This window comes from Heptranchias perlo, chromosome 5, assembly GCF_035084215.1.
Source record: "Heptranchias perlo isolate sHepPer1 chromosome 5, sHepPer1.hap1, whole genome shotgun sequence".
NCBI classification, from domain to species: domain Eukaryota; kingdom Metazoa; phylum Chordata; class Chondrichthyes; order Hexanchiformes; family Hexanchidae; genus Heptranchias; species Heptranchias perlo.
The window spans coordinates 97,396,172-97,412,767 of NC_090329.1; the positions used below are offsets into that span (position 1 = coordinate 97,396,172).

General features: G+C 41.7%; 3 protein-coding genes across 4 annotated transcripts in view; 2 read left to right on the plus strand and 1 right to left on the minus strand.

Annotated features, from left to right (window-relative positions):
- LOC137321956 (ras-related GTP-binding protein D-like) overlaps positions 1 to 4,529 on the plus strand; it is a 29,181-nt gene extending 24,652 nt beyond the window's left edge. Inside the window, exon 7 of one of the 2 annotated variants that reach the window (XM_067984890.1) lies at positions 2,661 to 4,529. In XM_067984890.1, coding sequence (XP_067840991.1) covers positions 2,661 to 2,812 — 152 coding nt within the window. In that variant the 3' untranslated portion in view covers positions 2,813 to 4,529. The remainder of the gene's footprint in view (positions 1 to 2,660) is intronic. The other variant, XM_067984891.1, reaches the window with a different exon arrangement.
- Positions 7 to 8,528, minus strand: LOC137321957 (uncharacterized). Its single transcript, XM_067984893.1, has 2 exons — positions 8,246 to 8,528; positions 7 to 1,674 (listed from the first exon to the last, which is right to left on the minus strand). The coding sequence occupies exon 2, from the start codon at positions 1,274 to 1,276 to the stop codon at positions 293 to 295; it is 984 nt and encodes a 327-aa protein (XP_067840994.1). The 5' UTR covers positions 1,277 to 1,674; positions 8,246 to 8,528; the 3' UTR covers positions 7 to 292.
- Positions 8,529 to 9,067: 539 nt separating this feature from the next.
- ube2j1 (ubiquitin-conjugating enzyme E2, J1) overlaps positions 9,068 to 16,596 on the plus strand; it is a 35,531-nt gene continuing 28,002 nt past the window's right edge. The window contains exon 1 of the mRNA XM_067984894.1: positions 9,068 to 9,276. Coding sequence (XP_067840995.1) covers positions 9,246 to 9,276 — 31 coding nt within the window. The 5' untranslated portion in view covers positions 9,068 to 9,245. The remainder of the gene's footprint in view (positions 9,277 to 16,596) is intronic.

Below are 16,596 nucleotides of genomic sequence, written 5' to 3' on the forward strand. Positions count from 1 at the left end.
GTCCAACAAATTTATTTTAAAATCACAAGCTTTCGGAGATTATCTCCTTCGTCAGATGAATGAATGAAAAGGTTCTCAAATCGCATATCTTATACTATGTTGGGACAGCATCACACCAATCAAAAGGTGTCGTTGTTATTCAAACAGGCCAGTCACGGAGAACAGCACGTCCCAGTACACTAGATATACATTGTGTCTATTACACAGGCAGGCAGAAAGAAACTCAAAATGGCAGAGAGAGAGAGAGAATTTTAAAAAACATATAATTTTTTTCCCCTTTTTGCTGGTGGGGTTACGTGTAGCGTGACATGAACCCAAGATCCCGGTTGAGGCCGTCCTCATGGGTGCGGAACTTGGCTATCAACTTCTGCTCGACGATTTTGCGTTGTCGTGTGTCTCGAAGGCCGCCTTGGAGAACGCTTACCCGAAGATCGGTGGCTGAATGTCCTTGACTGCTAAAGTGTTCCCCGACTGGGAGGGAACCCTCCTGTTTGGCGATTGTTGCGCGGTGTCCGTTCATCCGTTGTCGCAGCGTCTGCATGGTCTCGCCAATATACCATGCTCCGGGGCATCCTTTCCTGCAACGTATGAGGTAAACAACGTTGGCCGAGTCACAGGAGTATGAACCATGTACCTGGTGGGTGGTGTCCTCTCGTGTGATGGTGGTATCCGTGTCGATGATCTGGCATGTCTTGCAGAGGTTGCCGTGGCAGGGTTGTGTGGTGTCGTGGACGCTGTTCTCCTGAAAACTGGGTAACTTGCTGCGAACGATGGTCTGTTTGAGGTTGGGTGGCTGTTTAAAGGCGAGCAGTGGAGGCGTGGGGATGGCCTTAGCGAGGTGTTCGTCGTCATCGATGACCTGTTGAAGGCTGCGGAGAACATGGTGTAGTTTCTCCGCTCCAGGGAAGTACTGGATGACGAAGGGTACTCTGTTGGTTGCGTCCCGTGTTTGTCTTCTGAGGAGGTCTATGCGATTCTTCGCTGTGGCCCGTCGGAACTGTCGATCGACAAGTCGAGCGTCATATCCCGTTCTTACGAGGGCGTCTTTCAGCGTCTGTAGGTGTCCATCGCGTTCCTCCTCGTCTGAGCAGATCCTGTGTATTCGTAGGGCCTGTCCATAGGGGATGGCCTCTTTGACGTGGTTGGGGTGGAAGCTGGAAAAGTGGAGCATCGTGAGGTTGTCCGTGGGCTTGCGGTAGAGTGAGGTGCTGAGGTGCCCGTCTTTGATGGAGATTTGTGTGTCCAAGAAAGAAACCGATTCTGAGGAGTAGTCCATGGTGAGTTTGATGGTGGGATGGAACTTGTTGATGTTATCGTGTAGTCTCTCAATATAGGATATGCCTATGTAACTTAATTTTTGATTTTCTTTCTGTGCCAAATGGGAAAGACCCCTCCCTCCCTAATGGCACATTCAAGATCAGGAACTCACCATCTGTAATTACTGGTGTGAACCCACATCCTACCATTTCATGGCACTTAGCATTTGAGTGAACATGCTGCACCTGGTAATGCAATCCCTTTTTAATGCAACCTTTCCAAAAGAAATGCCCTTTTTTTCAAGTCAGACGCTGTCTTTGTTCGTTTTTAACATACCACCTTCTTTTCCTCTTTTGGAACATTCTGCTATGATGCGACACTTTATCTAGCAGTCCAGCTAAGAACTGGCACAATTCACTGCAAAAAGAGTAAGCAGAATTCATAACCTTAAGGTTATTAAAAAAAACATGGAATTAGGAAGGCCATTTGGACCATTAAGCTTTCTCCTTCCACAGGGTATCCACAATCCATTGTACCAAGAGTTCTACCTCAGTCAGATGAGTACAGTAATGGAGTAGCAATCTAGAGGGTGAGAGTTCAAATCCAATGTTATGACTTTGAATTCAATAAATCTGGGCTGGTACCAGGAACTTATTATCCCTACCTAGTCTGAACTACTTGTGACCCCAGTCTCACGTGACATGGTTGACTTTTAATACGCTCTGAAGGGGTCTGGCAAGCTATTTAGAAACATAGAAAAATTTATGGCACTAAAGGAGGCCATTCGGCCCATCCTGTCTGTGCCGGAAAAGGCCCATTAACATCTTCTCAGGGCACCTGGAGATGGGTAATAAATGCAGACTTGGCGGTGTTGTCCACATCTTCAGAATAAGAAAAAAGGCCCTCACTTGTTTAATTTCATTGTTCTGCAAAATTTCTTGCTGATCCTACAATACCTGTCTTCAGTTGCTTTTCACAGATGATATAATCATGGTCTCAACAATACAGAAACCTTTGTAAACAAATGGAACATTTGATCATTTCTCTCTGTAATTTTCCCTATATCCTTCAATTCAGTTTGTAACCAGATATTTATCCAGCACTTTTTAATTAACATATCCATTATTCTTGGGGGGAAACAGACTCTTCTGATCTCTTGGCTTGTTTTATTTTGGTACTTGTGCTTTCTATTTCTGCTCTCACTATCCAAATTAAATGTTCATCCATTTAAGAAGCAGACTTGCCAGCGTTGCTGAGCCTGAACAAAATACATCAGCTTCTTATTAAAAACCACAAACCATTGAGGGGACTAATATGAATGTATTTTTTACATTATTTGGATGTAATTGTTGCCTTTATGGCATTTGTTGGATTTCATTTAATTTTTCTTTGTCTCATTGCAGGTTTGATCGACTACAATTTTCATTGTTTCCGCAAAGCTATTCATGAGATTTTTGAGGTTCGCACAAACATGCTGAGGTGCCGCAAACAGCACAGAGGACTACAGAGAAGCAAAATGGGAACTCCCAATGGCACACCCAGACTTTTGTCATAAAGACTACTACATCCACTGTGTTTTTGCTAGCGCGATCAGTGATGCTAAGTTGCTATACTGTGATACAAATGCACTGACATACATGAAGGTAATGCTCAGGATATTAACACTGATAGAGAAATTGCTCTAAAGCAAGCACTTTGTAAAAGGTATATTTTTTCTTTAGCACATGCTGAAAATCAATATTTATCATATGTAACTTCGATGTATTACAAAATCCATTTCGAACAGCAAAGGAGTGGAATGGGTATCTATTGCTGGCCTGCTGAAATTGTAGCAGTTTATTTTAAAACAAATTAAATGCAGTTTAATATGCTATAGCTTTCCGTGTTAATAGGGCATGGGTTGACAGTTTCAGAGAACATCAAGTATCCATCTATTTAATCTCCCGCCAGTGTACCTAAACTTAGAGAAACCTCTTTGTTTCTCCCTCCAGTTTTCTCTGTTCCACTCCTAAAGTAGCTCTAGTACCTCAGGCACATGCAGGGCCATAGCCATGAAGAATTTTTACTGAGGTAAACATGGCCATCCACAGTTTTTTTTTACCATTTATAGAGCAATACATTGGTAGATGGGACATCTCTGCCACTTTACATTACAGGAAATGACTACTTTCTTCGCAGAAGCATGACTGACCAGTGTTATTTATGTTAACAAATCAGGACAGGAAAAGAAGTTACTGAGGCAGCTGCCTGTCATTGCCTCAATCCTGGGTGTCCCCCTGCCTAAGTAGCCATTCTTCATGTAAGAGTCAAGACCGTGAGTATTAGCAGTCAAGTTCATCTATGGGAGGCAACACAGCCAAGCCTGATACTCTCCTCATATGATGTCCACAAACACACTTTAAAGGGGGAGTTGCTGATTGCGAGCAGGACCGTGACTGATTTTTACCCTGCCTAGTCAAGGTGTGTTCAGGTTTGCTGGGATTCAACTAACCTCCTTCGCCTGCACTGCTTAGTTCCATACTGGGCAGTGTAATTACCAACTGAGGCATTGGAAGAGTAAAGAGTTACTTCTGTTCTTTGAAGCTGTCATCTCTGAACCACTCCAAACTAAATGTTGTACAGGTTTTTGTTTAGCATTGAGATTCCTGAGTGCAAGTTGACTTTAACTCCTTGGAGAGATCATAGAATAGGCCAACTTCATTTACCTTTGCCTGCCCTGGATTCTAAGCAGGTTCTCAAAAGTAAGTACTTCATAAGGTACTGGTGCTCCAATGCACTGTGTATTTTAACAACTGAAACCAAAGAGTACAAATGCTGTAAAACTAAGCAGATGTCCACTCCTTTTTGAGTGAATCTAACAGTGACATGTGACATAATGCTCTGCGCTTACTATGCAGTTTACGAATCAGATGTCGAACTACCCAGATATATATAGCTGCCTGTTCTTATTTATTTTATGTTCTGGTTGAGTAAGTAAAATAATAACAAGCTGGTTTTTAAAAAAAGGCAAGCTAATATGTAGCTGTAATAAGGAAATACTGTATTTTTGAAATGCTGAAAATATTTATACACTCCATTTTGCAGAGACGCAACCACCCACAAAATGATGATAAGGAAACAGGAGGCTTGCCAACGTGCATGCCCCATTCACAAATTGATGGTAGGCATCCGGGAAGCCCACCTACATGCATGTCTCACCCACATGCCTTTGCTAGAGGCTTGCTTGAGCCCAGCTGTCATGCTTGACAATAAATTTGAACAATTCAAAGTGATTCAGTGGTTCTCAAACTTGTTTTGAGCTGGGAGCAGCAAAAAGAACACTCAGCCTCTCACGCTCTTCTAGCTAAGGATACCGTTAGTGGAAAACATTGCAAAAAAACTCTTGTTTCTTTTCTCCTCTTCCTTCACTTTTGATTCTCTTCCCTGCTCTTCTACCTTTGTTTTTCTTTCTCCTCCTCCTCCTCTTCTGATTTTCTCTTTCTCATCACTTATCTTTTTCTTCCTCTCCACTTTCACATCTGTTTTACTCCCACACTTTTGCCTCCCCCTCCAATTCACTTTGTTTTCTTTATCAATGTTGTCTCTCTTCCCCCACTTTTCACTCTTCTCTTATTTTTCTATTTCTCTTCTGTGCCTTTGCAATAGTTTTTCAGGGGCTTCCTCAGTCTCCACAGCAGGTATGACTGCAGATATTTTCTTTCTTCTTCAGGCTTCTCTGCATATCCACTGCAGTTGGGGGTCACTGCCTCACACACAAGGCTCTTGCAGACAATCTTTCCTGCTGGGTCCCTGTCCTAGTGCTGCTGCTTAGCCTTTCTTACATTCTCTCTCCCATCACTGGTTACTACTCTTCTGCATTCATCTTAGTGTTTCTCTCCTGGAGTTCTTCATCATTACACTTTTCTTCTCTCCTTTGAGTCCTTGCAGATGCTTCTTTTTATCATTTATTTTTCCTGTGCTGACTTTCCTTTGTGTGCTCATGATTTCTCATACACCTGTAAAAGCTGTCTACAGCTGATTCCTGTACTCTCTCTCTCTCTCTCTTTCCTCTTCACCCACCCCCCTGACAAAGGCCTTTTCTCAAGCAGGTTTTTCCCACACATGTTTTGCCTCTGAGAACCAGATTTAAAATGTAAGAACTGGAAAAGTATCTGGACCATTTCAGTTCATTTTAAATGTTAGTGGTGATTTTCCTGACCATCCCAGTTGGTGGCTGCGCCACTGCCATTTTGTGTGGTGGTAGATTGGGAACCAGCTTTTTGGTATTGCGGTACTTATAGAATCATAGAAGTTTACAACATGGAAACAGGCCCTTCGGCCCAACATGTCCATGTCGCCCAGTTTATACCACTAAGCTAGTCCCAATTGCCTGCACTTGGCCCATATCCCTCTATACCCATCTTACCCATGTAACTGTCCAAATGCTTTTTAAAAGACAAAATTGTACCCGCCTCTACTACTGCCTCTGGCAGCTCGTTCCAGGCACTCACCACCCTTTGAGTGAAAAAATTGCCCCTCTGGACCCTTTTGTATCTCTCCCCTCTCACCTTAAATCTATGGCCCCTCGTTATAGACTCCCCTACCTTTGGGAAAAGATTTTGACTATCTACCTTATCTATGCCCCTCATTATTTTATAGACTTCTATAAGATCACCCCTAAACCTCCTACTCTCCAGGAAAAAAAGTCTCAGTCCATCCAACCTCGCCCTATAAGTCAAACCATCAAGTCCCAGTAGCATCCTAGTAAATCTTTTCTGCACTCTTTCTAGTTTAATAATATCCTTTCTATAATAGGGTGACCAGAACTGTACACAGTATTCCAAGTGTGGCCTAACTAATGTCTTGTACTACTTCAACAAGACATCCCAACTCCTGTATTCAATGTTCTGACCAGTGAAACCAAGCATGCTGAATGCCTTCTTCACCACCCTATCCACCTGTGACTCCACTTTCAAGGAGCTATGAACCTGTACTCCTAGATCTCTTTGTTCTATAACTCTCCCCAACGCCCTACCATTAACGGAGTAGGTCCTGGCCCGATTCGATCTACCAAAATGCATCACCTCACATTTATCTAAATTAAACTCCATCTGCCATTCATCGGCCCACTGGCCCAATTTATCAAGATCCCGTTGCAATCCTAGATAACCTTCTTCACTGTCCACAATGCCACCAATCTTGGTGTCATCTGCAAACTTACTAACCATGCCTTCTAAATTCTCATCCAAATCATTAATATAAATAACAAATAAAAGCGGACCCAGCACCGATCCCTGAGGCACACCGCTGGTCACAGGCCTCCAGTTTGAAAAACAACCCTCTACAACCACCCTCTGTCTTCTGTCGTCAATCCAATTTTGTATCCAATTGGCTACCTCACCTTGGATCCCGTGAGATTTAACCTTATGTAACAACCTACCATGCCGTACCTTGTCAAAGGCTTTGCTAAAGTCCATTTAGACCACGTCTACTGCACAGCCCTCATCTATCTTCTTGGTTACCCCTTCAAAAAACTCAATCAAATTCGTGAGACATGATTTTCCTCTCACAAAACCATGCTGACTGTTCCTAATCAGTCCCTGCCTCTCCAAATGCCTGTAGATCCTGTCTCTCAGAATACCCTCTAACAACTTACCCACTACAGATGTCAGGCTCACCGGTCTGTAGTTCCCAGGCTTTTCCCTGCCACCCTTCTTAAACAAAGGCACAACATTTGCTACCCTCCAATCTTCAGGCACCTCACCTGTAGCGGTGGATGATTCAAATATCTCTGCTAGGGGACCCGCTATTTCCTCCCTAACCTCCCATAACGTCCTGGGATACATTTCATCAGGTCCCGGAGATTTATCTACCTTGATGCGCGTTAAGACTTCCAGCACCTCCCTCTCTGTGATATGTACACTCCTCAAGACATCACTATTTATTTCCCCAAGTTCCCTAACATCCATGCCTTTCTCAACTGTAAATACCGATGTGAAATATTCATTCAGGATCTCACCCATCTCTTGTGGTTCCGCACATAGATGACCTTGTTGATCCTTAAGAGGCCCTACTCTCTCCCTAGTTACTCTTTTGCCCTTTATGTATTTGTAGAAGCTCTTTGGATTCTCCTTTGCCTTATCTGCCAAAGTAATCTCATGTCCCCTTTTTGCCCTCCTGATTTCTCTCTTAACTCTACTCCGGCAATCTCTATACTCTTCAAGGGATCCACTTGATCCTAGCTGTCTATGCATGTCATATGCCTCCTTCTTTTTGACTAGGGCCTCAATCTCCCGAGTCATCCAAGGTTCCCTACTTCTACCAGCCTTGCCCTTCACTTTATAAGGAATGTGCTTACCCTGAACCCTGGTTAACACACTTTTGAAAGCCTCCCACTTACCAGACGTCCCTTTGCCTGCCAACAGACTCTCACTTGTGTGTGTGACTAAGACTGACAGCTGAAATATCATTTTCAGAAATTAATTTTTGAACTTTGATAAATAAATAGATAAAATGCCCACAGATGAATGAGAGAATTCTGCCTTGGGTACAGTCAAACTAAAACACTAATATTTTTATAATTACTAATGTAATTACTAGGAAGGTGGCTAGCAGATTTTAAGAGCTCTATCTCAAGAAATTTTCTCAGTTATGGATCACTCACCAAACACATTCTACATACCAGCCAAACATTTATGGAAAAGCTAGCACAGTTTTTAATTATTTCAGGGTGGAAGCACAAAGTGTGCTTGAAGTCATTAATGTAAGAGAAAGAAATAGATTTGTGGTTAATTTTGTCAGTCAAATCTGAAAAAATTCAAGCTGATTTATTAGCCATAATTTTGTTACTTTCAGGTCGACCTACTAAAAGGAACAAAATTATTGCTGATAAATCAGCTTGCTAGAAAAGATTGTGCCGCCCCCACTTTTACAAAAAAGGTAAATTAACTGAAGTTCCAGGTTATCCATCTAACCCTACATATTAGATTAAGCATCCCTGGCTAGTTACCTTCCTTGTCAGGACATTTTCAGTATCCCAGCAGTTCATTCCATACATTGCAGCCTCATTCCAGTCATACTCTATTTTGTTCTCCCTCTCCAACTTCGGAATTCGTTGACACGGAAAAATTCCCTTTTGTTTCGGGTTGGAAAGTCGCAAATCAGCTTTTGTCACACGTTACACAATGGGGCTTATGTCTACAAATGGTTAACCTAGATGTCCTTTTTCAGTTAAATTTGCATTCCCCCAGTATCAGAAATATAAGAGAGAAACTCATCACCAAGCTATCACTCCTTAACCGCCCTGCTTGTTTTACTTTGCGGGACTTTCATGTTTGGGGTGGGGGTGGGGGTGGGGGTGGGGAGAGGATATTAATCAAACCTACAAGCGTCATTCATTGTGACTGACAGCCATTCATTCTGGCTTTGCAAAATGCGACCTATTTTGATGAGTGAGTGGGTATATGGACCAAGCACAGCCTCTCTGGGCATGCATGGTGTCCGTGGAAAGTTTATTTCCAACGTCCGTCTTCCCGCTGTGGTCGGGCTCTGCTTAAAACCCACACACACAAGATACGGTTTCACTCGCGGTTTGCCGAACAGATCCGTGCCTTCTGTAGCAGAGTGTCTCTTCCTGATCGGTTTCCATTGGAGGAAGCGAGAGGAGGGGGGCGGGGCTTGGGCGGGGCTTGGTTGGTTGGTGGGGGGGGGGGGGGGAGAGAGTGAGTGACGTCGGGTGGCGCTGCGCGCGAGCTCACCCGCCTGACGCTGCGCCGGGGTCCACAAAGTGACTGCCACGTCACAAAAGGCTAAACGTCCGCCGCGCGCGGGGGGGGGGGGGGGTTCTGAGAGCAGAGAGAGAAAACGGACAAACCAACGAACCCACCTCGAGACCGGGCTCGAGAGCTGGAGCGGGGCGCGCGCGCGCGCGAGGGGGGGCGAGGCCGCTGCCGCCGCACTCGGTTCATTAAAACCCGCTGTGTCGGTGGAGCGGCGCCATCAACGGCAACATGGAAGTTCAGTACAACCTGAGGAACCCGGGTGAGTGACACCGCCACCGCCTTCCAGACCCGAACCCCCCCCCCCCCCCCCTCTCTCTTCCCACCCCACCCCGGACCCGCTGCTGTGGGGCCCATTTTACGAATCCAGTCCGTGTTCTGGGCCAGGCCTTTGCTGTTTCAAACCCGGTCAGTCAGTCAGTCGTTCGCCGGCTGTTCACTGACTCTAGTCTGCGGCCCTTCTCTCTTCCCCACGGTGTGTTGTATTTTGTACGCACTTGTTCCTGCACCTGTACCTTTCTGTGTCCCCGTGTGACTGGAGTCGGATGGCTTTGTCACTTTTTTTTCCCCCAGGATGGGAAGGCCCCGAGCCACTCCCGGAAATATCTCCAGAATCCAAGCGCTGATCGGAGATAACCTGGTCGGTACGACGAGTCACACTGACCTTTAACTTATTAGGATGATATTAAGTATCTGTCCGTGGTTTCCACCCCCCCCCCCCCCTCTCCATTTCCTCATTTACAGGCTGCCCCTTGGCAACATCATCCGAAGGTACGGAGTCAGCTTTCATATGTACACTGACAGCACCCTGCTCTTCCTCAACACCATCTCTCTTGACCCATCCAATACTTCGGTGTTGTCCGACTGCTAGTCTTGAATGAGCCGTAGTTTCCGCCAGTTAAACTTCGGGAAGACCAAAGCCATTGTCTTTGGGCCCTGTCACAAACTCTGTACCCTTGCCACCAATTTCATGCCCCTCCCTGTCCACTGACTCCGATTGAACCGGACTGTTCACGCCCCATTCAAACTTAAGCTGAGTTTCTGACCCCCATGTACTCTCCATCACAAAGACCGCCTATTTCGACCTCTGTAACATTGGCCACTTTAGCCCCTCTGCCACTTAAACCCTAATCTGTGCCTTTGTCACCTCCACACTCAACTATTCTAATGCTCCGTTCTGATTAAAGGTCATTGGCCTGAAGCGTTAACACTACCTTCCTCCCTCCATCGATGCTGATGAGTGTTTCCAGCATTTTCTGTTTTTATTCCAGATTTCCAGTACTGCGTTATTTTACGCTTTGTTTTATTCCAGTGCTCTCCTAGCTGGTATTTCATCCTTCATTCAAAATTCTGCTGCCCTTACCTATCCTGCACCAAATCCCGCTCACCAATCACCTGTGTTTTTGCCACAATTTTAGACTTCTTATCCATGTGTAGCTTCCCATGAATATCTTTGAGATTCCTTCTAGAACGATGCCAAGCATTATAGTCATGATGTGGCGATGCCGGTGATGGACTGGGGTTGACAATTGTAAATAATTTGACAACACCAAGTTATAGTCCAACAATTTTATTTTAAAATCCACAAGCTTTCGGAGGCTTCCTCCTTCCTCTGGTGAATCACCTGAGGAAGGAGGAAGCCTCCGAAAGCTTGTGGATTTTAAAATAAAATTGTTGGACTATAACTTGATGTTGTCAAATTGTTTACAAGCATTATAGTGCACTTGGGTTACCCACCACAAATCCATTTTTTAGACCATTGACCTGATGTGCATAGAGTGCACTAGATCCCTAGGTGAGACTACAAACCAATGCAATATTATCTGTAAAAAGGAGTAGCGCAATTCTTTCAGAAGTGCCCGGAACCGATAGTCTGAGGCTGCCACTTACAGTACTATCTAGCACAACATTGATGCATAAATTGAAATGTGAGACTGTTAGTGGAAGGTTTGCCTTGCTCCTCTTTTCAGATATCTTTCCTATACTGTCAGTTAGATTGAAATTGAAATTAAGAGCAACTTGGGACTTGAGATGCTAGTTGGTCACTCTTCAGTTGTACGTTGACATTTAATTTTAAAAGGATTTCATGTGGAATGAGTGCTATTTCTCATGAGCTTTGATCCATTAATAAATGTACAGGAACTGCATAGTTATTAATTATTCAGTCTGGATGCTGGCCATCAGTATCTACTGTTATCATGCCCACTGGGGATGGGGGTACTAGAATACTAGCCATAGGAACTAGATTTTGACCACCCAGGATTTGAGAGAGGTCGAATCCACTGCCAACAGAAACAGTAGGATCGAGGAAAATGATATTTTCTAAAATCTAAATATTGTGTAAAAAAGAGAGAATGGGGTGGAAAACAGAGGGGCAGTTTTTGTGTTTTTATGTTATTACAAAATAGTAGTGTCACATCTGGTTGTTGTTACCATAGTAGTATTGTAATAGTTTTTTTTCTTAAATTCATGAGCTGAAATGTCAAATAAATGGCTGAGCCAGAATATACAAAATTTTGTGGAGCATGCAGCCTGGTAATAATGTAGGATCATACATTAAGAGGATCCATGTGCAGTTTGTTGTGGTTGTCTACTGTTCACTTATAAGTGGCAATTCTATTCAAACTAAAGCTAGGTCGTAGCTATATTCAGATAGAACTTTCATTTAGAAAATCAAGCTAAGCCTTTTAAAGGAAGTATTATATTCCAGAATCAACTCCTGTATGGATTGCTGAATAGATAACAATTCAGTTGGACAAAATACATGTTCAGTTTCTTTAGCTATCTATCAGGGAAATTGTGTCCTACATGAATTTAGTTTGCATAGTCTCAACTTAAATTGTGATGCACAGTCTGATGATTTATAAGTTGGATTTGCATTTAGTACTCAAATTAAAATTTTTTGAAAACTATCTTACTGTAGGTATTATTGAACACATCTAACTGAATCTGAGTTCAGTTTCATGAATTAGTTTGCATTTGTACAAGACCTTTTTAATTTTGTTAGAAAAATATCTGAATTTCATGTGGCTCTTCATGCAGTCAGTTTATAAGGATATTATACCATGTAAAATAGAATTTGTATCCTTTTTAAGCTACAAAGTCCATGCTGAAATGAATGCAGATGTCAGTTACTGTTAAGGTTATTTCACACCTTCGAGAGAGGGTGCAGGAGTCAAAAGTGTAAATTATCTGACAATCATTGTTTTAAAAAAATAAACTTTGCTACATTTGCACCTTGCTTAGAGATGTTTCATTGTTTTTAGTTGGTTTTAACTTCAAATAGCTGCAGCTGTTGAGAAAATGGAAGTCAGGGCTGTGAATCAATCACATAGGAAGAATAAATTTGCCATGGTTAGAATAAATTTGACAGTGAAAAAGTGTTAAAGAAATCTGCTGCAGCTTGTGCTATACATAAGACTTAAAATATTAGATATATACACATTGTTGTATTCATTATTTCTTGCAGTTGATTGGCTCTAATTTTAATTTCATAAAACAACAAAAAAAAAATCAAAAACTGAACAAGTAGGGAACATGCAAATAAAGTGAGAGGGAAGTGGACCGATACTATTCGAATGAGAAACTGCTATGGACATATGAAAACACCTTTAAGTATGAGTAGTCTGCAGAATTTACCAATAAAAGAGGAACAATTCAAATTGTCACTATATTGGTTTCTCCAATAAGCTGAGCACTTACTAATAACATTCATAATATATAATGGGTACAAAAAAAATTACAAAATTTACAAGAAAATGATTAAACTTAAAAATAGTAGTGTGTTTTTATAGTGTCTAACTTCTCTAGATTGGCTTCGAGGCCAGACTGAAATAGAGTGGCCCCACCTCCACATTGCAGTTTTTTTTGAAAAAAATACTGGCAGAACCTGGGAGCCTTGAGCTGCAGGGAATGAGCGTTCAGAAACTGGATTCCCAACACACTGCTAGGAAACAGCACACTAAGGAAATCCCCATAATTGTCATCACTAGATTGCATCAACTTGATGATATGATAGAATTTATGGATACAGTCTACATAACTCAGCATTTCATTCAAATTTTATGATGATTTAGAATTTTTCAGCGCAAAGTTCCCATTTTGCTGTTATTATGTTGCTTAATTCAAATAACTGGACAATTCAATATTTAGTGTTTTTAAAATAAAACACTATTATCAGGAGTGGCTTTTATTTTAAAACTGTCTAATAGAGCCCTTAAAATGCTATTTTTTTCCCCATCCTGTAACAAATTGGACTGAAATGTATAGAATTAGGTTAAATGCATCAACAGTAGGCATATACTTGTCCCCCTCTGTAATTTTTCCAATGTATTTTGACATTGTTAGTTGAATTGCTACTATTCGGTGGAGGTGGCAGTACATACCTGCAAGACTAAATTATTTTTGTAAAGTGAGCAACCTTAGTGAAAGGCTAGGTGTGCTCCAATGTGAGTGGATGGGGTGAGCTGTGGTTGTGCATTCCTTCTTGCCGGTGATCTGACCTTGTTTCGCAGGCAGTATGTGGTACGAAGACACATGTGATGGGCTATGACATCTGCCACTTGACTTGCATAGAAACAGATGCATTCTAGAGGGAATAGGGTACATTATAATAACATTCGTACTCTTTAAAAAATGCATTTTTTTAATTAAAAAGGGGAACTAAACTAATTGGCAGCAGCTGGAGAGTGATTTTTTTTTAGGGCATTATCACATTGCTAGGGCCATTGATGGGATAATTTGTTACAATAAAAATTGAAGTAGTAGAATGGCGAGAGGAGACAGTGCTAGCATAAGTAGTGTTTAAATAAAGCTCCTTATTAAAATTTAAGAGCTTATTTTAGGGTAAGCATAATACAGTAATAAACCAATTTTGATATCTGGGTGGTATTAGTGAGTGAATATTGCAATTTTTTTTACAACAGTGTCATAGTGCATGAGGTGAAAATTGGCCTGCCCAAAGAGTCAATAATTCTCTGGAGCTGCCACCAATTTAGGGGTTAAAAAGAATTTCAGTACTATTGATGTGTACTTGCTGTTTGGGAAGAGTCCCAGGTGGTGCAGTTAATATGAGAAAATGATAAGTTTGAGAGGTCTGTGTACACCGTGTGGCTGCAATGCTCCAGCTGGAAATGATCAGCCAAGTCAAGACTTCGAGCAATTATCTAAGTAAAAATAGCTCTTTTATAAAGAATAACGTTTCCTGTTGCTCCTAGTTTCACTTCCTTGTTGCACATCTTAAAAACAGCTATGAATGATGAGAGAACATTAATTTGCATTAAAGTTCATTTTAGTTGCACTTAATTACATTGCCTACAGATCACAAGATGGATACAGATGTGAGAGGCCATTTCTGCCCATCTATCCTGAAAGAACCTGTATTTCCTCAGTATCCAAGTTTTTGTCTCCACTGCTCCAGCAAGAAGTATGTTCTGTGTGCTGATGGTGTTGGTCACTTTTGTATGTACATTAGCCCTAAAATTCCCTTTCATTGTTTTAACTTGTCCCTATCTCCCTCTCTTATCCTATTGTCACATTTTAATTGAAAACATTCCAGTAACCCAAATTAGACCCCCCTCAACCGCCTCCATTCAAGGCTGAAAAAACAATGTTTCACAAGTCTTTCCTCATAACTCAATCTTCTGATGCTAGGGACCAGGCATGTGGCTTTTCTCAGCAGTGTCTTGATGCTTGAAGTTCTCCCTTGTGTCCACTTGACACAGTACACAAAGTACGGTCTGACAGTGCACTGTACAGTTTGAGTATGACTTCTCTGACTGGTATTCTACTGTTTTATCTATATAATTTAACATTCTATATGCTTTGTTAGTAAATCTAATAATCCCTAAACCTCTTTCACCTTCACCTTTTCAAAATCATTCTTGAATATGTTTGTCTTTATTTTAAAAAAATGTATTTGCAGTACACTAAATGAAAGAGAATTTGCTTTCATGATTCGGACGTCCTTAAAATGTTTTACAGCCAGTGAAGTACTTTTAAAGTGTGGTCACTGTTGTATTCCAAGCGATGAGCCAATTTGCGCTCAATAAGATCCCACAAACAGCAATTAAATAAATGATCAGATCATCTGTTTTTGGTATTGGTTGAGGGATAAATATTGGCCAGGACACCGAGGAGAATTCCCCTGCTCTTCGAATAGTGCCATGGGACCCTTTACGTCCACCCGAGAGAGCAGAAAAGGCCTCTGTTTAACGTCTCATCTGACAGATGCCACCTCCAACAGAACAGTACTCCTTCAGTGTACTGTACTGAAGTGTCAACCTAGATTATGGAGTGGGGCTTGAACACACAACCTTCTGACTTGGAGGTGGGAGCGCTACCACTGAGCAAAAGCTCATACCTTGTCCATACTAAATTTTAAAGTCACTGTTTTGTCCACCTCAATAGTTTCTGGGAAATATTAAAATTCTTATTACTCTGGAGTAATCCTTCACCTGAATACAGTTTACCTGAATACAGTTTGCAATTTGATTAATGGTAACAAAGTGGAGACAGTGATGTGGTAAGAAAAATGCTTGCGGCTACATTGCATGGGAAACGTGCAACGGATTGTCTAATATATGTATGCTTTACAATAGTATTCAAAATAATAGGGGGAAAAGTGTTTTTTACTGTGGAATTTTGAAGGTTTGGAGTAGATAGTAATAAAAGTAATAGTTTTACCACTGGGGAGCCATTGTTCTGCATAGCTAATGTTTTATCTTAATTGGTGTTTTAAGTTTTGTGTTTGTCTGGGAGAACATTGGCTACCGAAAAAGGTTCCTTTACAGCTGAGGATTAATGAACTGAATGTCTTTCTGCAAATAACAGTATTTATAGATGCTCTAGTTTTTAAAACTGTTTTTAGTTGGAGAAATGGTGGGTGTGCATCTTGGTCATGTTAGTCAGTCAAGTTTTTTTCAATCGTATTATGAAATCAGTAATTCAGACCAAACAACTCCAAACAAATGTCTTGCTCCCTTTCTGGTGTCGTCTTCAAAGCCTTCCTTAACATTTCAGCATTTTCATTGTTTGCCAAAATTGCACCGATATTCAGGTTGGGTACAAATATCAGTATTGACACAGCAGGTTGTAAATATGCTGTGTCAGAGACCGGCTGCAAGTTTAGCATGTTTACCCAGTGAGTTCCTGATTTTTGCAAAGCTGGTGTGGTGAGATGCCCTGCCCGCCGCCGCCCCCCCCCCCCCCCCCCCCCCCCCCCGCCACAGCCACGGAGGAACAATTGGTCGGTGTATTACTCTGGGCCACACTTAGGCCAAGACTGTGCAACATGTTAAATATTTAATTTTCTACTCTTTTGCATAACCCAGATCAAGAATCTAACTGAAGAATGAAATATTTTAACTTAAAAAAGATCATGTTACAGGAAAAAAGTATTTAATACTAAAACATTTTGGCTTACAAAACATTCTCCTATAATCATTATAAAATGGAAATTGCATTATGAAAAGTTTTTGCTTTAATTTTACAATATTAATCAAATCCTGCATCAGAACCAAATTGGATATAGTGTAAATATCTGCCTAAGATCATGATTAAATACTGAAATGTTTTTTTTAAA

Coding starts and splice junctions, on each gene's coding strand:
- LOC137321957 (XM_067984893.1), bottom strand. CDS start 1,276: ATGGACTACTCCTCAGAATCGGTTTCTTTCTTGGACACACAAATCTCC.